The sequence below is a fragment of the Carcharodon carcharias genome, chromosome 24, assembly GCF_017639515.1.
Source record: "Carcharodon carcharias isolate sCarCar2 chromosome 24, sCarCar2.pri, whole genome shotgun sequence".
Classification (NCBI taxonomy): Eukaryota; Metazoa; Chordata; class Chondrichthyes; order Lamniformes; family Lamnidae; genus Carcharodon; species Carcharodon carcharias.
Genome location: NC_054490.1, coordinates 18,815,388 through 18,839,155, shown reverse-complemented (window position 1 = coordinate 18,839,155; position 23,768 = coordinate 18,815,388). Strand labels below are relative to the sequence as shown.

General features: G+C 53.7%; 2 protein-coding genes across 2 annotated transcripts in view; one reads left to right on the top strand and one right to left on the bottom strand.

The window, feature by feature from the left end:
• LOC121269360 (NACHT, LRR and PYD domains-containing protein 3-like) overlaps nucleotides 1–18,112 on the top strand; it is a 43,195-nt gene extending 25,083 nt beyond the window's left edge. The window contains exons 6-11 of the mRNA XM_041173914.1: nucleotides 3,579–3,665; nucleotides 5,685–5,855; nucleotides 12,832–13,002; nucleotides 14,283–14,453; nucleotides 16,763–16,930; nucleotides 17,971–18,112. Of these exons, the coding sequence (XP_041029848.1) occupies nucleotides 3,579–3,665; nucleotides 5,685–5,855; nucleotides 12,832–13,002; nucleotides 14,283–14,453; nucleotides 16,763–16,930; nucleotides 17,971–18,058 (856 nt within the window). The 3' untranslated portion in view covers nucleotides 18,059–18,112. The remainder of the gene's footprint in view (nucleotides 1–3,578; nucleotides 3,666–5,684; nucleotides 5,856–12,831; nucleotides 13,003–14,282; nucleotides 14,454–16,762; nucleotides 16,931–17,970) is intronic.
• Nucleotides 18,113–21,352: 3,240 nt separating this feature from the next.
• LOC121269354 (transmembrane protein 132E-like) overlaps nucleotides 21,353–23,768 on the bottom strand; it is a 50,160-nt gene continuing 47,744 nt past the window's right edge. The window contains exon 10 of the mRNA XM_041173907.1: nucleotides 21,353–23,365. Within this exon, the coding sequence (XP_041029841.1) occupies nucleotides 21,353–23,365 (2,013 nt within the window). The remainder of the gene's footprint in view (nucleotides 23,366–23,768) is intronic.

Sequence of the window (23,768 nt, the reverse complement as noted above, 5' to 3'; positions counted from 1 at the left end):
CAGCGCATTCCAGATCCTCACCACCCTCTGGGTAAAAAAGTTTTTCCTCACATCCCCCCCCCTAAACCTCCTGCCCCTCACCTTGAACTTATGCCCCCTTGTGACTGACCCTTCAACTAAGGGGAACAGCTGCTCCCTATCCACCCTGTCCATGCCCCTCATAATCTTGTACACCTCGATCAGGTCACCCCTCTGTCTTCTCTGCTCCAACGAAAACAACCCAAGTCTATCCAACCTCTCTTCATAACTTAAATGTTTCATCCCAGGCAACATCCTGGTGAATCTCCTCTGCACCCTCTCCAGTGCAATCTCATCCTTCGTATAATGTGGTGACCAGAACTGCACACAGCACTCCAGCTGTGGCCTCACCAAGGTTCTATACAACTCCAACATGACCTCCCTACCTTTGTAATCTATGCCTCGATTGATAAAGGCAAGTGCCCCATATGCCTTTTTCACTACTCCAATAACATGCCCCCTCCTCCTTCAGAGATCTATGGACACACACGCCAAGGTCCCTTTGTTCCTCAGAACTTCCTAGTGCCATGCTGTTCATTGAATACTTCCTTGTCAAATTCAATGTCTGACCTAATATTGTCTCAATTCTACACTGCAGCCTGCCAATCCCGCTACACCCACCACCCCCCACCCCCCACCACCCCCCCACACCCCCGCAGCCCAGCACATCTCCCTCTCTCCCTCCCCTCCCAAGCCCTTTGACTCCCTTGTCAATCAAGAGTCCACCTCCTTCAGCCTTAAACGTCCTCGATGTCCCCTAGCTTTTACTGCTCTTGTGGGGGAAGAGAATCCCACACGCTCGGAGAGAAACACATTTCCCCTCGCTCTCCGTCTTAGACGAGGGTCCCTTTATTCTTAAACCGTCTCTGGCGCGAGTCTCTTGCACACTGGGGTGGGGGTGGGGGGGTAGGTACTGGTGGTGAGGTGGGGAACAGCCTCTCAGCATCCACCCTGTCGAGTTCCCCTCAGGATCTTCCACATTTCGACACGATCACCTTTCGTTCTTCAGAGCGGGGGTTGCGTGGGGGGGGGGTGGGTGGGTAGCTGTAAAGGTGCAGTGACCAGTAGCAGTGGCTGCAGGCCTGTGATTGGAAAGGCCGGGAAGGGGTGGAGTAGGGGGTGGTTGGGAGGGTGGGGGGTGGTGGGGGGAGGGGGCGAAGGTTTGCAAAAGCCCCTGGTGCGCCCCGATACTCCCGCTGGCAAAAAGAAACCTAGTCCGGCCGTCGAACAATGAGATCCACTATCCCCGCCTACTGGGGTGGGGAAGGCATCACCACACGTCACCTCCTCGCTTTGTACCCCAACAGTGGGCAGAATTTTACATAACCCCAGCAGCGAGGAGGGTGGTGGGGGGGCTTGCGAGGTAAACATTTCTCAAGATGGGGGCCTTCCAACCAGGCACCCCCCCCCACCACCACCCCCCCCAACCCCAATCCCTGGCCTCAACGCTTGGACGGACCCACCCTTGCCACATTCGAGGCCCTTAAGGTGCCAGGTTTTTTTGTTAATATTCGTTGACGGGATGTGGGCTAGTCATTGGCTAGGCCGGCGTTTGTTAGCCCACCCCGCCTCATTGTCCAGAGGGACGTTTAAGAGTCAACCACGTCGCTGTGGGACTGGAGTCACGTGTAGGCCCCAGACCAGGGTAAGGGCGTCAGGTTTCCTTCCCTAGAGGGAGGGCATTCGTGAACCAAATGGGCTTTTCCAACAGTCAGCAATGGTTTCAGAGGTTGTCCCTCAGAGTTTTAACGCCAGGTTTTTGTCGAGTTTATCTGCCATGGTGAGACTTGAACCCACCAACCCCAGGGCATTACTCGGGATGACTAGTCCAGCAACAATAGCACCAGCGACAACACCACCTCCCCTAAGGGCTGCTTCCCCGCCCACCTCAGTCTTCAGGCTGACGGGATGGGGTTCAGTGGGAAGGCGGGGGGGTGGGGGGTGGTGTGATGGGAAGCCCAGAAGTGAACCCTTGCCCAGGCCTTGGGCGATGCCTCCCTCAGCAGCCTCCTTTTAACATTGGGTGCCTCTCCGCCCCCCCCCCCCCACCCCCCGCCTCCTTCACCACCCCACCTCCCTTTCCCCTCCCCACACCTTCCTCCAAGGAGGTCTGGCACCAGCAGGTCCTGCCTCCAACACCCACCCCCCCCTTACCAGCCTCGCCACCAATGCCCACACCAACACCCCCACCCTCTACCCAACCCCCTGTGCCTCACCTCCCCTCCCCTCCCCACTCCGTCCTGAGACCACCAAAACCTGCCTGGTCCTGGACTCCCGGGACTCACCCTCTGGGGACTGATTGGAGATCCTGTCCTACCCACTGTTGCAATATGGGTTCTCTCGATGTCTCAATGATGTGAGCTTCAGACTTGCATATTTCAACATGAGCCCTTTATTGTTAATCTTTAACTATTTACAGATCCCAGGTTATTGTCATGCATGGTGCTATTACCTCCGGGCAGGCTGGTTCCAGAGTGTTGCCTCTAGACTGTTCTCCGAGCCTATTTCCATGTGGCTCTACACATCATACCGTGTGTGATGTTATTCTCCAGCCTCCCCGATTAACGCTTGCTCTGCTGAGCACCTTTACATTACAGTGGCATGTGAGCGCAATGTACAACATCCCGCGCAGCTTCTGGAGCTTCAGGGACAAGAGAGCCACTGGCCAATCAGATTGGTCAGCAGCTTCTTGAGGGGATTAAGTCCCGCCTCCAGCCAAATAACATTGGTTGGGGTGTGAAATAGCTGTGGGGCAGGCAGGAACGGCAGGGATTTGTTCTCCGCCATCGCTTCGGATGCCGGATGAGAATCTTGGCCGCCCTAAAACTCCTGGCCAATGACACTGTTTCAGGTATAACCCTCCATCGCCTGCCTCCTCTCAGCATTTTATTTATTGGTTTATGGGATGTGGGCGTCGCTGGCTGGGCCAGCATTTATTGCCCATCCCTCTTTGCCCCTTGAGAAGGTGGTGGTGAGCTGCCTTCTTGAACCTCTGCAGTCCCTGTGGTGTAGGTACACCCACTGTGCTGTTAGGAAGGGAGTTCCAGGACTTTGACCCAGCGACAGTGACTTCCTTAGCACTGGTACCCCAACAGAGCTGCACTCCATCAATACTGACACTCCGATAGTGCAGCACTCCCTCAGTACTGACACTCTGACAGTACAGCACTCCCTCAGTACTGACACTCTGACAGTGCAGCACTCCCTCAGTACTGACACTCTGACAGTACAGCACTCCCTCAGTACTGACACTCTGACAGTGCAGCACTCCCTCAGTACTGACCCTCTGACAGTGCAGCACTCCCTCAGTACTGACCCTCCAACAGTGCAGCACTCCCTCAGTACTGACCCTCTGACAGTGCAGCACTCCCGCGGCACTGACCCTCCGACAGTGCAGCACTCCCTCAGTACTGACCCTCTGACAGTGCAGCACTCCCTCTGTGCTGACCCTCTGACAGTGCAGTGCTCCCTCTGTACAGTCTGTACTCATGCCTGGACCAATTCTGGCAGTAAAGTGTTTGTAACTGGGCTTCATTCCATTGCTATCTGTTTCTCCGTAGGCTCAGTTGGAATAATCTGGGAGATTCAGGAGTGAAGATATTGTGCTCCTCGCTGCGGGAATCCCTCTGTGAAATCCAGGAGCTGTGGTGAGTGAGATGGCTCTTTCCTGTCACACACACACTTGCAGCTACAGAAGCTAACGCTTTGAGGTATACAGGAGTAATTTCAGACTGGACATAGGAACGGAAGGAGGCCATTCAGCCCCTCCTTGAGCCTGTTACACAGGAACAGGAGGAGGCCATTCAGCCCCTCCTGGAGTCTGTTTCACAGGGACAGGAGGAGACCCATTCAGCCCCTCCTCGAGCATGTTACACAGGAACAGGAGGAGGCTCCATTCAGCCTTTCAAGCCTCTTACACAGTAACAGGAGGAGGCCATTCGGCCCCCCTTGTGCCTGTTTCACCATTCAATTGGATCATGGATGGTCTGCATCTGAACTCCATTTGCCCGCCTTGGTTTCGTGACCCTTAACACCCTTGCTTGATAAATAGATTCTCTCAGTTTCAGGTTTAAAATTTTCAACTGACTCCCCAGCCTCACCAGCTTTCTGGGAGCAGGGAGATATCCGGATTTCTGATCCCCTCTGTGTGAAGGTGTGCTTCCTGACATCACCTCTGAATGGCCTGGCTTTCATTTTAAGGTCCCGCCCCCTCATTCTGGACTCCACCTCCCCCTCCCCCCGGTCCACCAGAGGAAATAGTTTTGCTCTATAAACCCCATAAACCCCTTAAACACCTCAATTAGGCCACCCTTTAATCTTCCACGCTCACAGGGACACAAGAATAGTCTGTGCAACGAGAACAGTAACTGCAGAAAAAAAAATCTCAGCGGCTCCCCCAGCATATGCGGAGAGAGGAACAGAGATAACGTTTCGAGTCTGATGTGTCTCCTCTTCGGAGCTGAAGAGGGGTAGAAATGTGACGGGCTTTATGCTGCTGGAAGAGGGAGAGGAGCAGTTGGAGCAAACAAGACAGTTTGGGAAGGGCAGGAGAGATTAAATGACAAAGGTGTCATGGGACACAAGTAAAGGGTAATGATGGTATTAAAGACTGAAGCAGGTGTTAATAGCAGAATAAAGTTTAGCAATGTCTGGAAGCAAAATGTGTTAATAGCGCAATAAAGGTCAGCACTGTCTGAAAGCAAGATAGCAGAATATGCTAATAGCACAATAAAGGACAGCACTGTCTGAAAGCAAAATAGCAGAATGTGTTAACAGCACAATAAAGGTCAGCACTGTCTGAAAGCAAAATAGCAGAATGTGCTAATAGCACAATAAAGGTCAGCACTGTCTGAAAGCAAGATAGCAGAATGTGTTAACAGCACAATAAAGGTCAGCACTGTCTGAAAGCAAAATAGCAGAATGTGATAATAGCACAATAAAGGTCAGCACCATCTGAAAGCAAAATAGCAGAATGTGCTAACAGCACAATAAAGGTCAGCACTGTCTGAAAGCAAAATAGCAGAATGTGCTAATAGCACAATAAAGGTCAGCACTGTCTGAAAGCAAGATAGCAGAATGTGTTAACAGCACAATAAAGGTCAGCACTGTCTGAAAGCAAAATAGCAGAATGTGCTAATAGCACAATAAAGGTCAGCACTGTCTGAGAGCAAAATAGCAGAATGTGTTAACAGTAGAATAAAGTTTAGCGCTATCTGAAAACAGAAACATGAGAACAAGATACAGGCTGGCACTTGGGGTAAAAAAAGATATCAAAATGAAGCACAGAATTCATAGTTGAGTCCAGGAGGCTGTAAAGTGACCAATCAGAAGATGAGCAGCTGCTCCCCTGGTTTGCTTTGGGCTTCATCTGGAAGATTACTGCAGGCCGAGGACAGTAATGTGAGTGTGAGAGCAAGAGGGTGAGTTGAAATTCGTGAGTGACAGGAAGGGCCAGCTCGCACAATCTGCCTGTGCAAATTTCCCTCAAGGTTTAACCCTTTCACGCCCAGGATAGCGCTGGTGAATCTGCGCTGAGTCCCTTCCAACGCCAGCACATCTTGCCTGAGCTGCAGTGCCAAAACACGACGCACTGACTCCGAACTGCGTTCTCCAGCCGCAGCGGGCGTGCTGTGTTCTGATCATAGTTACGATCTCTTTCCGATTAGGGTGGATAACAATGGCCTCACGGGTGTCGGAACCAAGAACCTGGCCTACGCCATAGCTAAGAATCAGTCTGTGCTGCTGCTGAGCCTGAGTTACAACAGGGTTGAAGAGGCCACGATGAAGCTGTTGTGCGATGCTCTGAGGAGACGAAGCTGTACCATTCAGCACTTACAGTAAGCGGAAGATCCGTCTTTCCTGTGAAGTCCAGGGTCTGCGCCCCTGATGACTCTGAGTTCTAACGCTCCTGTCTCAGAGAGCGGCGTATTCTGAGTTTGACTGTTGTGATGTCCTCCTGACTGGCCTGTCATCTTCAAGAAAAGAGTTGACGTTTCGAGTCCTCATGACCCTTCGACAGAACTTGAGTTCGAGTCCAAGAAAGAGTTGAAATATAAGCTGGTTTAAGGTGTGTGTGTGGGGGGGGGGGGGCGGAGAGAGAGAGAGACAAAGAGGTGGAGGGGGGGGTGTGGTTGTAGGGACAAACAAGCAGTGATAGAAACAGATCATCAAAAGATGTCAACGACAATAATACAAAAGAACACAGAGGTGTTAAAGTTAAAGTTGGTGATATTATCTAAACGAATGTGCTAATTAAGAATGGATGGTAGGGCACTCAAGGTATAGCTCTAGTGGGGGTGGGGAGAGCATAAAAGATGTAAAATAAATAAATAAATAAATAAATATATTTTTTTTCTTTTTATAATGGAAATAGGTGGGAAAAGGAAAATCTATATAATTTATTGGGAAAAAAAGAGAAAAGGAAGGGGGAAACAGAAAGGGGGTGGGGATGGGGGAGGGAGCTCACGACCTAAAGTTTTTGAATTCAATATTCAGTCCGGAAGGCTGTAAAGTGCCTAGTCGGAAGATGAGGTGTTGTTCCTCCAGTTTGCATTGAGCTTCACTGGAACAATGCAGCAAGCCAAGGACAGACATGTGGGCAAGAGAGCAGGGTGGAGTGTTAAAATGGCAAGCGACAGGGAGGTTAGGGTCATTCTTGCGGACAGACCGCAAGTGTTCTGCAAAGCGGTCGCCCAGTTTACGTTTGGTCTCTCCAATGTAGAGGAGACCACATTGGGAGCAACGAATGCAGTAGACTAAGTTGGGGGAAATGCAAGTGAAGCAGCATTTCCCCCAACTTAGTCTACTGCATTCGTTGCTCCCAATGTGGTCTCCTCTACACTGGAGAGACCAAACGTAAACTGGGCGACCGCTTTGCAGAACACTTGCGGTCTGTCCGCAAGAATGACCCTAACCTCCCTGTCGCTTGCCATTTTAACACTCCACCCTGCTCTCTTGCCCACATGTCTGTCCTTGGCTTGCTGCATTGTTCCAGTGAAGCTCAATGCAAACTGGAGGAACAACACCTCATCTTCCGACTAGGCATTTTACAGCCTTCCGGACTGAATATTGAATTCAAAAACTTTAGGTCGTGAGCTCCCTCCCCCATCCCCACCCCCTTTCTGTTTCCCCCTTCCTTTTCTCTTTTTTTCCCAATAAATTATGTAGATTTTCCTTTTCCCACCTATTTCCATTATAAAAAGAAAAAAAATATATTTATTTATTTATTTATTTATTTTACATCTTTTATGCTCTCCCCACCCCCACTAGAGCTATACCTTGAGTGCCCTACCATCCATTCTTAATTAGCATATTCGTTTAGATAATATCACCAACTTTAACTTTAACACCTATGTGTTCTTTTGTATTATTGTTGTTGACATCTTTTGATGATCTGTTTCTATCAATGCTTGATTGTCCCTACAACCACACCAACCCCCTGCACTTCTCTCTCTCTCTTTCTCTCCACCCCCCCACACACACACCTTAAACCAGCTTATATTTCAACTCTTTCTTGGACTCGAACTCAAGTTCTGTCGAAGGGTCATGAGGACTCGAAACGTCAACTCTTTTCTTCTCCGCCGCTGCTGCCAGACCTGCTGAGTTTTTCCAGGTAATTCTGTTTTTGTTTTTTGTTTTCGATTTCCAGCATCCACAGTTTTTTTGTTTTTATTTTTTTCTCTCATCTTCAATCCCCTTTTAACATCAGCTCACCCAAAACTCTGAAGTTCTGCACTGTAGTCACATCACAATTAGCTCCAAGATCAATGCCAGTGCTCACTACTTACATAGCCTCCTCGTACTGCAATGTTTCCATTTTAAAATCTTCTTCCTTGTTTTTAAATCAGTCCTTAGTCCACCACCCTCCCTATCTTCGTATATTACTCTATTCTCAACAACTCCCTATTAGCTGTAACCTCCTCCAACATCTATGACATTCCCTATCTCTGTAACCTCCTGCAGCCCCTACAACCCTCCCTATCTCTGTAACAACCTCCAGCACCTATAACCCTCCCTGTCTTTGTAACCTGCTCCAGCACCTACAACTCTCCGTATATCTACAACCTCCTCCAGCCCCTACAACCCTCCCGATCTCTGTAACCTCCTCCAGCTCCTACAACACTCCCTATCCCTGTAACCTCCTCCAGCCCCTACAACCCTCCCAATCTCTGTAACCTCCTCCAGCCCCTACAACCCTCCCTATCTCTGTAACCTCCTCCAGCCCCTACAACCCTCCCTATCTCTGTAATCTCCTCCAGCCCATACAACCCTCCCCATCTCTGTAATCTCCTCCAGCCCCTACAAACCTCCCTATCTATGTAACCTCCTCCAGCCCCTCCTCCAGTGAGGGTGGGTGAGGATGAGTAAGTGAGGGTGGGTGAGTGAGAGAGGATGAGTGATGGTGGGTGAGTGAGGGAGGATGAGTGAGTGAGGGTGGGTGAGTGAGGAAGGATGGTTGAGTGAGGGTGTGTGAGGGAGGATGGTTGAGTGAGAGTGGGCGTTGGTGGATGGGGGAGTGAGTGAGGGTGTGTGAGTGAGTGAGGGTGGGTGAGTGAAGGAGGATGAGTGAGTGAGGGTGGGTGAGTGAGGGAGGATGAGTGAGTGAGGGTGGGTGTGTGAGGGAGGATGCTTGAGTGAGGGTGTGTGAGGGAGGATGGTTGAGTGAGAGTGGGTGAGTAAGACTGGGCGTTGGTGGATGGGGGAGTGAGTGAGGGTGGGTGAGTGAGGGAGGATGAGTGAGTGAGAGTGGGTGAGTGAGGGTGGGCAATGGTGGGTGGGGGAGTGAGTGAGCGTGGGTGATCAGTGTGAGGGTGGGTGAGTGAGGGAGGATGAGTGAGTGAGAGTGGGTGAGTGAGGGTGGGCATTGGTGGGTGGGGGAGTGAGTGAGCATGGGTGATCAGTGAGTGAGGGTGGGTGAATGAGGGAGGATGAGTGAGGGAGGATGGTTGAGTGAGGGTGGGTGAGTGAGGGAGAATGAGTGAGTGAGGATGGTTGAGTGAGGGTGGGTGAGTGAGTGTGGATGGTTGAGTGAGGGTGGGTGAGTGAGGGAGGATGAGTGAGTGAGGGTGAGTGAGTGAGGATGGGTGAGTGAGGGTGGGTGAGTGAGGGAGAATGAGTGAGTGAGGGTGAGTGAGTGAGTGAGGATGAGTGAGTGAGGATGGGTGAGTGAGGGAGGATGAGTCAGTGAGGGTGTGAGTGAGGGAGGATGAGTGAGTGAGGGTGGGTGAGTGAGGGAGGATGAGTGAGTGAGGATGGGTGAGTGAGGGAGGATGAGTCAGTGAGGGTGTGAGTGAGGGAGGATGAGTGAGTGAGGGTGGGTGAGTGAGGGAGGATGGTTGAGTGAGGGTGTGTGAGGGAGGATGGTTGAGTGAGAGTGGATGAGTGAGGGTGGGCGTTGGTGGGTGGGGGAGTGAGTGATTATTGGTGATCAGTTAGTGAGGGTGGGTGAGTGAGGGAGGATGAGTGAGTGAGGATGGGGGAGTGTGCGAGGGTGGGTGACTGGGGGCACAGGGGTAGGTGAGTGAGTGTGCGAAGGTGGGAGAGCGAGGGTGGTTGAGGGAGGGTGGGTGAGTGAGGGTGGGTGTTGGTGGATGGGGGAGTGAGTGAGTGTGGGTGATCAGTGAGTGAGGGTGGGTGAATGAGGAAGGATGAGAGTGATGATGGGTGAGTGTGTGAGGGTGGGGGAGTGGGGGTAGTTGAGTGAGTGTGCAAGGGTGGGAGAGCGAGGGTGGTTGAGTGAGGGTGGGTGGGTGAAGGTGGGCGTGTGGTTATCTGAGAGATAGAGCCAGGGTGTGCTTGTGTGTGCCTGACAGAGAGGGAGGGTGAATGTGTGTGTGTCTGAGAGAGAGAATAAGTATGTGTGTGTGTGTGTGTGTGTGTGTTTGACAGAGAGGGAGGGTGAGCATGTGTATGTCCGAGATAGGGAATAAGTGTGTGTGTGCGCATCTGAGAGGGCGAGTGTGTGCGTGTCTGAGAGAGAATGTTTGAGAGGGTGAGTGTGTGTATGAGGGTGCATGTGTGAGAGTAGGTGTGTGTATGAGAGAGAGTGAGTATGTGTGTGTGAGAGGGTGAGTATGTGTGTGAGAGAGGGTGACTGTGTGTATGGGGGTCGGAGAGTTGATTGTGTGTGAGAAAGAGAGTGAGTGTGTGTGTGTGAGAGAGGGTGAGTATGTGTGTGTGTGAGGAGGGCATGTGTGTATGTGAGAGAGATGGTGTGTGTCAGAGAGAGGCTGAGTGTGTGTGTGAAAGAGGGTGAGTTTGTGTGTGCGTGTGAGAGAGGGTGAGTGTCTGTATGAGAAGGTGAGTGTGTGTGTGTTTGAGAGGGCGAATGTATGTATGAGAGAGGGTGCATGTGTGTATGTGTGAGAGAGTAGGTGTCTTTATGAGAGAGAGGGTGAGAGTGTGTGTGTGTCTGTGCGAGAGGGGGCGTGTGTGTATGTGTGAGAGAGTAGGTGTGTTTATGAGAGAGGGTGAGAGTGTGTGTGTGTCTGTGCGAGAGGGGGCGTGTGTGTATGTGTGAGAGGGTGTGTGTTTGAGAGAGGGTGAGTGTGTGTGTGTGTGTTTGTGCGAGAGGGGGCGTGTGTGTATGTGTGAGAGAGTGTGTGTCTGAGAGAGAGGGTGAGTGTGTGTGTGTGTGAGGGTGACTGTGTGTGTGTGAGGGGGGGCAAGTGTGTGTGAGAAAGAGAGAGGGTGAGTGTGTGTGTGAGAGAGGGTGTGTGTGTGTGTGTGTGTGTGTGAGAGAGAGGGTGTGTGTGTGAAAGAGAGAGGGTGAGTGTGTGTGTGAGAGAGAGTGTGTGTGTGTGTGAGAGGGGTTTAGTGTGTGTGTGAGAGAGGGTGTGTGTGTGAAAGAGAGAGGGTGAGTGTGTGTGTGAGAGAGGGTTTGTGTGTGTGTGTGTGAGAGAGAGGGTGTGTGTGTGTGTGTGTGAGAGAGAGTGTGTGTGTGAAAGAGAGAGGGTGTGTGTGTGTGTGAGAGAGAGAGGGTGAGTGTGTATGAGAGAGGGTGTGTGTATGAGAAAGAGAGAGTGTCTGTGTGTGAATGTGAAAGAGGGTGAGTTTGTGTGTACATGTGAGAGAGGGTAAGAGTGTGTGTGAGAGGGTGTGTGTGTCTGAGAAAGAGAGAAGGTGAATGTGTGTGTTTATGTGAGAGAGAGGTTGTGTGTGTGAGAGAGGGTGAGTGTGTGTGTGTGAGAGAGGGTGTGTGTGTGTGAGAGAGGGTGTGTGTGTGAGAAAGAGAGAGTGTCTGTGGGTGAGTGTGAAAGAGGGTGAGTTTGTGTGTACATGTGAGAGAGGGTAAGTGTGTGTGTGTGAGGGTGACTGTCTGTGTGTGTGTGTGTGTGTGTGAGGGGAGCAAGTGTGTGTGAGAAAGAGAGAGGGTGAGTGTGTGTGAGAGGGCGTGTGTGTCTGAGGAAGAGAGAAGATGAGTGTGTGTGTGTGAGAGAGAGGTGAGTGTGTGTGAGAGAGGGTGAGTGTGTGTGTGAGAGAGGGTGTGTGTGTGTGAGAGAGGGTGTGTGTGTAAAAGAGAGAGGGTGAGTGTGTGTGTGAGAGAGGCTGTGTGTGTGTGTGTGAGAGAGGGTGTGTGTGTGAGAGAGAGGGTGTGTGTGTGAGAAAGTGAGAGTGTGTGTGTGTGAGTGTGAAAGAGGATGAGTTTGTGTGTACATGTGAGAGAGGGTGAGTGTGTGTGTGAGAGGGGGTGTGTGTGTGAGAGAGGGTGTGTGTGTGAGTGTGAAAGGTGAGTGTGTGTGTGAGAGAGGGTGAGTGCGTGTGTGAGAGAGGGTGAGTGTGTGTGTGTGAGAGAGGGTGAGTGTGTGTGTGTGAGAGAGGGTGAGTATGTGTGTGAGTGTGTGTGTGTGTATGAGGGTGAGTGTGTGTGTCTGTGTGTGAAAGCTAGAGGGGCGATGAGAGGGAGGGGAGAAGGTTCTCATTCACCCTCACCCCCACATGCCAACAATCACCGTGGTGAGAGTGAGTGAGTGAGCACCCTGAGGCTGGGAGTGACCGGACACAGACACTCTCACCCTTTCACATGGGAATGGCCCTCTTAATTTAAAAAAAAAGTGTAATAAATAATGGATTTACTACTGAGGTTTGTGTTGTCCATCAAACAGCTCCTCTTCATACCTGTGCTTTTTAAAAATTCATATTTAATGCTTTGCCAAACCTCCTTCGATTCACTCAGTTCTGTTGAAAGGTCATGAGGACTCGAAACGTCAACTCTTTTCTTCTCCGCCGATGCTGCCAGACCTGCTGAGTTTTTCCAGGTAATTCTGTTTTTATTTTGGGTTTCCAGCATCCGCAGTTTTTTGTTTTTATTTCTAATCTGTCTGAAATTTGCTTATTAGACTCTCCTTTCTCCGAGTGTGAGAAGCATAGAAATGTATCCCCCACCGCACCATCAGAGAAGGTTGGACGAGTGCGTAGATGATACACACACTGCTGCTACTGTGCGTCGGTGGTGGAGGGAGTGAATGTTTGTGGATGGGGAGCCAATCAAGTGGGGCTGCTTTGTCCTGGGCGGTGTCGAGCTTCTGGAGTGTTGTGGGAGCTGCACTCACCTAGGCGAGTGGGGAGTATTCATCACACTCCTGACTTGTGCCTTGTAGATGGTGGACAGGCTTTGGGGAGTCAGGAGCTGAGTTACTCACCGCAGGATTCCCAGCCTCTGACCTGCTCTTGGGGCCACAGTATTTATATGTCGGGTCAGGGACGTTAACTCTGCTTCTCTCTCCACCGGCGCTGCCTGGTCCGCTGAGTATTTCCAGCGTTTTCTGGTTTTGATTTCACAGCGCGTTATCTCTCTCTCTCTCTCTCTCTCAGACTGAGCGGCACAGGTATCACCAGCGCATACTGCAGGCAGCTGGCCTGGGCACTCTCCACTAACCGGTCACTCACCGTGCTGGACCTGGACAACAACCATCTGGGGGATTCGGGGGTCTCCCTCTTGTGTGGAGCGTTGATGAAGCCGGATTGCAAGATACAAAATCTCAGGCAAGTGAACAGAGCGTCTCAAGATGCTGTTGTAGCAATTAGTGAATTGAAGGCTGGCCATTCGGCCCCTCGAGCCTGTTACACAGGAACAGGAGGAGGCCATTCAGCCCCTTGAGCCTGTTACACAGGAACAGGAGGAGGCCATTCAGCCCCTTGAGCCTGTTACACAGGAACAGGAGGAGGCCATTCAGCCCCTTGAGCCTGTTACACAGGAACAGGAGGAGGCCATTCAGCCCCTTGAGCCTGTTACACAGGAACAGGAGGAGGCCATTCAGCCCCTTGAGCCTGTTACACAGGAACAGGAGGAGGCCCATTCAGCTCCTCAAGCCTGTTACACAGGAACAGGACGAGGCCCATTCAGCCCCTTGAGCTAGTTACACAGGAACAGGAGGAGGCCATTCAGCCCCTTGAGCCTGTTACACAGGAAGAGGACGAGGCCCATTCAGCCCCTTGAACTTATTATACAGGAACAGGAGAAGTCCATTTGGCCCCTCAAGCTTGTTACACAGGAACAGGAGGAGGCCATTCAGCCCCCTCGAGCCTGTTACAGAGGAATATGAGGAGACCCATTCAGCCCCTCGAGCTTATTACACAGGAACAGGAGAAGTCCATTTGGCCCCTCAAGCTTGTTACACAGGAACAGGAGGAGGCCCCATTCAGCCCCCTCGGACCAAGTCCGAATTTCCACAAGGTCGTTGCTGGAATGTACCCCAACTCCACCCACCTGGCTCGACTCCATAAACCTTCACACCCTGAGCCGGCAAAAAAAAAAGCACCTATCGATCCCAGATCCAGGGTTATTCCTTGAGCTGGCATCTAGGATGGTACAGTGCGGGAGGCAGCCCTTTGGCCCTGTGCCGGCTCTGAAAGGGATGCTCCATCTGGCTCCACAGCCTCAGCTTTGCCGCTGTCCATCCCCCTTCAAGCACGCGCGTGACCAGTTCCCTTTCCAGTGTTCCTTTTGGAGCCACCTCAAGTGCCCCAGGACATGACCCCTGTTTGTTGGGGGCGGGGGGGGGCCTCGCTCCCCGGTTCCCCCTTTTTTCCCCCGGCCCTCTTAAACCCGTGGCCCCCGCTGAGCCTCAGTGTCCCTCCTACGGTGCTGGTGGCCAGGATTTCACTCCAGCTGAGGCCTAAGCGGAGAGTGGAGATTTCCTTTGGCGTTCGATTTACAAATCCAAGTATATCCCTCTCCCACCCTGCACCCTCTCCCCTCCCCGGCTTTGATAACCAACTCTCTGTGTGTGTGTGTGTGTGTGTGTGTGTGTGTCCTTCGACAGGCTGAGCAGTAACAGGCTGACCGCTCTCTGCACGCTGGAACTGACTCGCGTACTCAGCACGAACCGCTCCCTCCGACGGCTGAGTGTGAGCTACAACCGGCTGGGCACCCCAGGGTTGAGGAGGCTGTCGGCGGCGCTGAAGGCACCGGCCTGCCCGTTACAGAAGCTGGAGTGAGTCCGTCGCTCTGCGTCCAAAGCTGGTTCGGCTTGCCCTTGTTAAACGAGGTTGGGTTGGGTTGGGCTGAGGGGGGTGGGGGGTGTGGTGGGTGGTAGGAGGGGCCCCATTGTCCTGAGGCCCAGTGTTCAGGGCTTGACCTAAGCTGGAAGTAACTCCGGCCCGTCTCGGCCTTTCCCTCATTGTGGCTGGTGGTGGTGGGGTCTTCCTGTGCACAGATTGGCTGCTGCCGTTTGGGATGTTACAACAGTTGAGTGAGTGCCCGTCAAAAAGTGCCTCGTACGCTGTAACGGGCTTTGGGAACACCTCGAGTTCCTGACAGGTTGTGTGGAAAAGCCAGGCCCTTTGTTTGCTTCATGCCGGGGAGGCGATGAGGTGGTGGTATTGTCGCTGGGCTAGTAATCCAGAGACCCGGGGTAACGCTCTGCGGACCTGAGTTCAAATCCCTTCACGGCAAAGTGTGGAATTTGAATTCAGTAAAAAAAAACCTGGAATTAAAAAGTCTAATGATGACCATTGTCGATTGTTGTAAAAACCTCATCACTTATGTCCCTTAGGGAAGGAACGCTGCTGTCCTTACCTGGTCTGGCCCTCTACTTGTGACCCCAGACCCACAGCAATGCGGTTGACTCTTAAATACCCTCTTGAGCAAGGGACATTTAGGGATGGGTAATAAATGCTGGCCCAGCCCAGCAACACCCACACCCCACGAATGAATTAAAAAAAACCCTCCTTCCTTTCTTTTCCATTTTCAGCGAGAAAGATGAGTTACTGATTGACTGTCAGTCACTTCACGCCATTGGTGGAGGTCCCCTTTGATGCAGCTCGAGTTGGCTCCTGTTGACAGAGCAGGAGCTTACAAATTATCCAACCAGCTAGTTACTCAGTGCTCCACTGATCAAGTTGACACATGGTCAAGGAACTAGTTATCAAAGTGGTCAGACGACCAAGTTATCAAGTGTCATGTGGACCAAGTTATCAAATGGTCAAGGGGCCAAATTGTCAAGTGATCCAATGACCAATTTACCAAATAATCAAGGGACCAGGTTATCAAGCGGTCAATGGATCAAGTTATCAAGGGTCTTAAGTCACCGAGTGATGAAGTAGTCAAAGGATTAAATGCCAAAGAGATGAATGGTCCACATGACCAAATGGTCAAGGGCAGAACTGAAGATTATCAAGATATATATTGAAGCGACATCTGGATATCATAAAATGGCCAGTCAGGGGATGAAGTAGGACTAAGGTGATATCATGGAATTATACAGCGGAGGAGAAGACCATTCAGCCCATTGCGCCTGTGCTGGCCCTTTGAAAGAGCTATCCAAGGAGGCCAGCCATCCCATGCCCTTTCCCCAGCACCCTGGTCCCAGGCTAATGCTCTCGAAGATGGGGTTCAAATCCCAAATGTAAATTCAGTTAATAAATCAGGAATATAAAGGCCAGACTCAGAGTGACGGTGATCCTGGCGACTATCATCCATTGTTGTTAAAACCCACCTGGTTGACTAATGGCCCCTTTAGGGAAGGAAATCTGCCTACTCTACCCGGTCTGGCCTACATGTGACTGCCAGTCCCACAGGGAATGTGTTTGACTCTCCACTGCCCTCTGAAGTGGCCGAGCAAGCCATTCAGTTCCAGGGTGGCCAGGGATGGGCAACAAATACCGGCCTTGCCAGCGACGCCTGTATCCCATGAAAGAGAGAAGGAAGAATATATCCAAAGTCACTGTTAAATTCTCATCCGCTGCCTCTTTCAGGCAGCTCATTCCCTCCGGATGTGCGACATCTTGGAAATCCCCTCACTGAATTGATGTCAAAGGCGTGGGACTCTGTACTGACCCTGAACGGCAGGCTTCAGATGACATGGAGAAATGGTAAAGAGGGGTGGAGGCGGAGTGGCACCGAAAGAGAGGGCGAGAGTACAGCAGGACAGAGAGAGAGAGAGACATGGAGAAAAACAGTAGGGCAGGGAAACAGAGGGAGAGAGGTGAGAGACGTGGACAGAAAGTGAGAGGGGGTGCGAGTGACTCGGAGGGGAACTTCCAGGTAGTGGTGTTCCCATGCATCTGGTGCCCTTGTCCTTCTAGATGGCAGTGGTCATGGGTTTGGAAGGTGCTAAGGAGCCTTGGTGAGTTCCTGCAGTGCATCTTGTAGATGGTACACACACTGCTGCTACTGTGCGACGGTGGTGGAGGGAGAAAATGTTTCAAGTGGTGAGCGGGCATTCTGGGGGTGGGGGGTGGTGGTGTCTCTATCCCAACTCCTGTGTCACTCACTCGTGGTGTTGATTTGATGGGTTCACAGGCTGGATGACAACGGTCTCCGAGATGCCTGTGCTGAGGAGCTGGCCATATCTCTCAGCAGAAATCGGTGGCTGAAGGGACTCTACTTGAACAGGAACTGCTTCACTGACCAGTCCATCCCCGCCTTCCAACAGCTCGCTGAAAGCTGCATAAGTCTGAAGTACATCTGGTGGGTGCATCTTTTGTTCGCGTTACAGTGATACAAAACTCTGACTTGTCAGGCGAGGCGGCTGAATGGCCAACCTCCTGTTCCTGTGTTACAGTTTGGGGGGGGCTGAATGGCCAACCTCCTTTTGTAACCAGCTCGAGGGGCTGAACAGCCTCCTCCTTCACTCCCAGCCCCTGTGTTACACTGTCAAGCCCCTAAATGTCTTGATCCTGTTTTAAATGCAACAGGCATGAGGGGCTAAATAGTTTCTATCTTTTAAAGTAACAGCTTTGAGGGCTGAATGGCCTCCTCCTGTTCCTCTGTAACAGGCTGGAGTGGGCTGAGTCACTTCAGCCTGTTCTTGTGCAACAGGCTGGAGGGAGCTGAGTCACCTTCGCCTGTGTAATAGGTAGAAGGGGGCTGAGTCACCTCCGCCTGTTCCTGTGCAAAAGGCTGTAAGGGGCTGAGTCATCTCTGCCTGTTCCTGTGTAACAGGCTGTAGGGGGCTGAGTCACCTTCGCTTGTTCCTGTGCAACAGGCTGTAAGGGGCTGAGTCATCTCTGCCTGTTCCTGTGTAACAGGCTGTAGGGGGCTGAATCACCTCTGCCTGTTCCTGTGTAACAGGCTATAGGGGGTTGAGTCATCTCCGTTTGTTCCTGTGCGACAGCCTGTAGGGGGCTGAGTCACCGCCGCATGTTCCTGTGTAACAGGCTGTAGGGGGCTGAGTCATCTCCGCCTGTTCGTGTGCAAGAGACTGGAAGGGGCTGATGCCCCTCCACCTGTTCCTGTGTAACAGGCTATTGGGGGCTGAGTCATCTCTGCCCGTTCCTGTGTAATGGACTGTAGGGGGCTGAGTCATCTCCGCCTGTTCCTGTGCAAGAGACTGGAAGGGGCTGAGCCACCTCCACCAGTTCCTGTGTAACAGGCTGTAGGGGGCTGAGTCACCTCCGCCTGTTGCTGTGCAAGAGGCTGAAGGGGGCTGAATCACCTCCGCCTGAATGGGCCATCACCTGTTAATGTGCAACGCCTTGAGTTTCTGTTTCAATCTTACCCTCTCACAGGTTGTGCAGAAATCAGTTCAGCGCAGAGGGCCAGAGCAAGCTACAATCGCTAGAGGAATCTGCCCATCGAGTGACTATTTTTGTGTGAATCGAGGTGGGGGGGGTAATGTCTTTTCCCAATAAACACTGACCCTGTACTGTGCGCAACACAACATTTCTAGCAGCTTCTGAATGCCTTGTTGGCTGGAGGGCAAACCAATTCTCCAGCTAGGCTGCCGGTGTGTGAATTCATGCTGTCAGCCTGAAGTCACCTCCCTCCTAGCCAGTCAGTGACGGTGGTACAGTTCCACAGACAGGGCTCTTCCCTACACCTTCACTCAATCACTTTTTCACTTTGCTGGAAGCCTCCTTTCTGAATTACCGAAAGGGAAAAAGACACAGAAGGACAGGCAGTCAATGCTGCCCCAGGGCACAGATTACCCCCCCCCCCTCCCCATTCAAATCAGAAATGGGGGAGATGGCTATTCAACCACAGAGGCATCACACCAAAGCTACACTCTCCCCTCGGTTGGGTTGTTGGGGAGGGGGGGCGGGGTTGCAAACCGAGCGCACGCCAGCTATCCCGCAACTGGGGGCTTCACAGACGCTGGCGCACGGTTGCAGAGGGAGTAAGGGCTGTTTGATCTGAGGGGTTATCGCTGACAGAGGCTGCGACAGAGTTTGCGGTGTCAGGTGGCGATTGAGCCCCTACATATCTGGGGGGAGGCCACTCAGCACCTCGAGCCGACTACACAGGAAAGTGGTGGTGGGGGTGGGGTGGGGGGGGAGAGGCCATGCAGGGTTTCCAGCCTGTTACATAGGTTAACTCCACTCTTATCCAGCCTGCTCTGCAATTTAATCACCTGATAGCTAGCTTGCCCTCCTCGACTGTACCCTGCTGTAAACGTTCGACCTCCCACATTAAAAGAGGATACTCAGTACAGGTTCTCTTTCATTTAATGCTTGAAACTGTATAAAATACTTGGTCAGAGCGGGAAGGGGAATTAGGCATTATTTCTATGCCCACTTGTACAGTTCTGAACCGATTCCTGCAGTATTTGCGTGTGATAGATCATCCTGCAAGTGTTAATTCCAACTTCCACGGGGATTCTCTTTGTCTCACACGTTGGTGGGGACGAATCTGTGGGGATCAGTTCGAGGTCCAGCATTGCGCGTTTCTAACATTCACCATCCATGCTGGCAAACCCTCACTGCCACTATCTCCCATGCCCCATCTCTCTAAACTTCCCACCCTGACAACCCTTTCCCTGTAACCTCCTCCAGCCCCTACAACCCTCCCTATCCCTGTAACCTCCTCCAGCCCCTACAACCCTCCCTATCTCAATAACCTCCTCCAGCCCCTACAACCCTCCCAATCTCAATAACCTCCTCCAGCCCCTACGAGCCTCCATATCTCAATAACCTCCTCCAGCCCCTACCAGCCTCCCTATCTCAATAACCTCCTCCAGCCCCTACAACCCTCCCTATCTCAGTAACCTCCTCCAGCCCCTACAACCCTCCCTATCTCTGTAACCTCCTCCAACCCCTACAACCCTCCCTATCTCTGTAACCTCCTCCAGCCCCTACAACCCTCCCTATCTCTGTAACCTCCTCCAACCCCTACAACCCTCCCTATCTCTGTAACCTCCTCCAGCCCCTACCATGCTCCATATCACTGTAACCTCCTCCAGCCCCTACAACCCTATCTCTGTATCCTCCTCCAGTCCCAACCCTCCTTATCTCTGTATCCTCCTCCAGCCCCTACAACCCTATCTCTGTAACCGTCTCCAGCCCCTACAACCTTCCCTATCTCTGTAACCGCCTCCAGCCCCTACAACCCTCCCTATCTCTGTAACCGCCTCCAGCCCCTACCACCCTCCCTATCTCTGTAACCTCCTCCAGCCCCTACAACCCTATCTCAATAACCTCCTCCAGCCCCTACAACCCTCCCTATCTCTGTAACCTCCAGCCCCTACAACACTCCCTATCTCTGTAACCTCCTCCAGCACCTACAACCCTCCCTATCTCTGTAACCTCCTCCAGCACCTACAACCCTCCCTATCTCTGTAACCACCTCCAGCACCTACAACCCTCCCTATCTCTGTAACCTCCTCCAGCACCTACAACCCTCCTTATCTCAATAACCTCCTCCACCCCCTACAACCCTCCCAATCTTCTCCAGATCTGTGTGTGCTGCTCTAATTCTGGTCTCTTGAGCATCTCCCCCCTTCCCTATCTCAACCATTCGATAATCGCAGGTGGTCATGCCTGCTGCTACCTGGGTGCCAAGCTCTGGAGTACCCCCCCCCCCTCGCCCCCCCGAACCTCTCCACCTCGTCCACACCCCTTTAAATCCCTGAGCCAGCAATTGGGTCTTCTGCGCCGATAACCTGGCTGGGTGTCAAATATCTGACTGCTCATTGCTCCTGTGAAGGACCTTGGGTTGGGATGTTTTACTGTTAAAGGTGCTCTATAAATGCAAGATGTTCCTGTGAGGTCGTTGCACTGGAAGAGTAAGGCCGGGACGGCACTCTGACTCCCTTAAATTTCCTGCCATCAAGTACCTCCTTCGTCCTCACTGCTTGTCTGTTAAGCTACCTGCAAACTCAAGTTGGGTTGACATCCGTCCCACAGGGTAGGTGTCTATTTAAAGAGACAATAGAATTCATCATATCTATATATTTTTTTTAAAAAAAAGCACCAGGGAATGTTTCCTTTATAAATAGAGGAACAGGGTACAAAAAAGAGAGCTACGTCGAACATGTATACATCACTGCTCAGGGCCACATGTGTTGTGTTTAGTTCTGGGCACCTGACTGGAGGAAAGGCTGTCACATCGTAGAACCCCCAAGTCCCCCCTGCCCTCTTGAGGTGGGTATAACAGATTCCCGCGGTGGGAGGGGAGGTGGGGGGGGGCAGTGCTTTCTCGCCAGCGTGTCCCGGTGCCGGCAATTATCCACCAAAAGCCCATAAAAACCAATGACCCCGGGGTGGAGGGTGGGCCTCGCGGGATCTTGCTGTGCGTTCACAAGCCCGCCGCGTTGCTGACGTGGCGGCGGCCACTTCGGGCTTCTGCCCGTCGACGCGGTTCGGGGTGGGGAGGTGGGGGATGCCCCGCAGCGGGGTGGTGAAAGGCGCCGATGCCGGGCGAGCCCTCTTCCCCCCGTCTTCACTACTGCCCCATGAACATTTTCCCTCGGTGGGCTCCTCCGAATCCATTTCCCCTTAGAATTGCGGCTGGGGTAACTTCACTCCTGAGCTGACTGGGTTTGGAAGACAAACTTTGGTGGTTGGGGGTAGAGAGGGGGAGGCGGGGGGGGGGGAAACAAAAATAAAAACATGTCTTAAAGCAGTAATGTCACACAAGGTGGGCCCCACCAGCTGGGGAGGGTGCGTTGCCCTTTTAAGAGCCCTCCCTAATCCTCTCCATGTAGCTCCGCAGCTCGTCGGGGTCCTGCAGCCCCATGTCCTGGCAGACCCATTTGATGTCCTCCTCGTCGGCCACGATGATGGACTGGGTGGCCGGCAGCGGCGGCTCGGTCGCCTTTCCGGCGGCGGCCGCCATGAAGGTGGATAACTGGGCCCGCCTCCGCCGGAAGTCCTCCAGCGTCCCCGGCCGGAAGTCCTGCCCTTGCTTCCGGGAAACCCCTTTGATCGTGCAGTACCCGTCGACGAAGCCCTGCGCGCCTGCGCCGGGGGCCCAGCCGCCACCGCGCAGGTCAGCCGTCTCCCGCGGCGCGGCTGCGCGGGACGCGCTCCCCCGCCAGCAGGCTGCGTCCGCGGCCCCGCCCCCGCCGCGCGCGTCGTCTGCCGCCGCCCCCACGCCCTGCGGGGCCGCGCGGGCGCCCCCCTCCGGCCGGCCCGCCTCACGCAGCGGGGAGCCGCGAGTGCGCATGGCTGCCCTGTCGCCGGCGTGGGCGAGGCGCTGCGTCGCCCTCTGCTTCTGAAAGCTTCCCCGCTCGTGCTGCCCCCGCGGGCCAGCACGGGAAACCCCTCCCTTGGGATCATAAACCCCGCCCGTGAGGCCCCGTGTGTGGGTCAGGGAGACCCCATCACTGAACCCCTGCTGGTGTGGCAGGGAAACCCTACCAATGAAGCCCTGGGTATTGGCCAGGGAGACCCCATCAGCCAATCCCTGGCTGTTGGCCAAGGGAACACCGTCAGCAAACCCCTGGGCAATGGGGAGGGTAACCCCGTCAGCAAACCCCTGGGCAATGGGGAGGGTAACCCCGTCAGCAAATCCCTGGGCAACGGGGAGGGTAACCCCGTCATCAAACCCCTGCGGATTGGGCAGGAAGACCCCATCAGCGAACCCTTGCAGATTGGCCAACGAGACCCCGTCAGTGGACCCCTGCAGATCGGGCAGGGAGACCCTGTCAGCGGACCCCTGTGTATCAGCCGGGGAGACCCCGTCAGCGGACCCCTGTGTATCAGCCAGGGAGACCCCGTCAGCGGACCCCTGGGGATCGGCCAAGGCGACGCTGTCAGCTGACTCCTGCTGCTTGGACAGGAAGACCCCGTCAGCGAACCCCTGCGGATCGGCCAAGGAGACCCCGCCAGCGAACCCCTGCGGACTGACCGGGGAGGTCCAGCCATCGCCCTGCAACCCGCCGTGTCCCTGGCCGGAGGCCCCGTCGGCACGGCGCCCGGGCCCCAGGCTGACCACCCGATCCCGCCCGCGGACCGGCCCCTCCCCTGACCACACCCAGGGAGGCGGGCGGCCGGACTCCGCTGGGGGCAGCTCCTTGTGCCTGTACTTGAGCACGAAGGTGACGCAGTTGATGAAGAAGACCAGGATGGCCAAGCAAAAGACCCCCAGCAGGGCGTACATGCCAATCTCCAAGTCCGTCACGCCCTTGAACGTCAACGAGAACTCTTCCCCCCCGAAGCCCGGGAGGGGGTCCAGGGTGGTGGGGGTCTCGGGCTCCGTCGGAAGGTCACGAAGCCCCGGATCGAGGGCGACGAGCACGGAACCACCAGGAGGCCAACTCCCCCCTTGGCCCTGACGGTGAACCCGGCGGGTCGTGCTCTCCGCCTGCATGGCTCCCTCCTCGCGCTCGGACAGCTGGGTGTGGTGACGCTCCCAGTCCGGATAAGACCACTTGCGCCCTGCCTCTGCTGGGCGGTCCTCGTCCACCTCCCCCCGCTCGGACCGGACCTCGACCGTCGCCTCCGCGGACACCAGGACCGGGCCGTTCTTCCGTTTGGACTTGTGACAGGCTGCGGGCACCGCCATCTTCACCCTGAGCAGCTGACCGCTGCCCCCGCCCTCCGCCACCACCAGCTGGCCGCCATGCACGGACACCACACCCTCATCCAGGGACGTGACTGTCAGCGAGTAGTCCCGGGGGTGGTAAAGCTGCAGCGGTGCCCAGGTCCCATCGCTGTACTGCAACCACAAGCTCAGCACGCCTTCCTGGTCAGGAGGGAGAGAAGAGAGACAGAGAGGGAGGGAGAGAAGAGAGAGAGAGGGGGAGGGAGAGAAGAGAGAGAGGGATGGAGGGACGGAGGGAGAGAGAGAGAGTGGGGGGAGAGAGGGAGGGAGAGAAGAGAGGAAGAGAGAGGAGGGAGAGAAGAAAGAGAGAGGGAGGGAGAGAGATAGAGGGAGGGAGAGGAGAGAGAGGGGGAGGGTGAGAAGAAAGAGAGAGGGATGGAGAGAGGGAGGGAGGGAGAGAAGAAAGAGGGGGAGGGAGAGAACAGAGAGAGAGGGAGGGACAGAGAGAGAGAGGGAGGGACAGAGAGAGAGATGGAGGGGGGGAGAGAGGGAGGGAGAGAAGAGAGAGGGAGGGAGAGAGGAGGGAGAAGAGAGATAGAGGGAG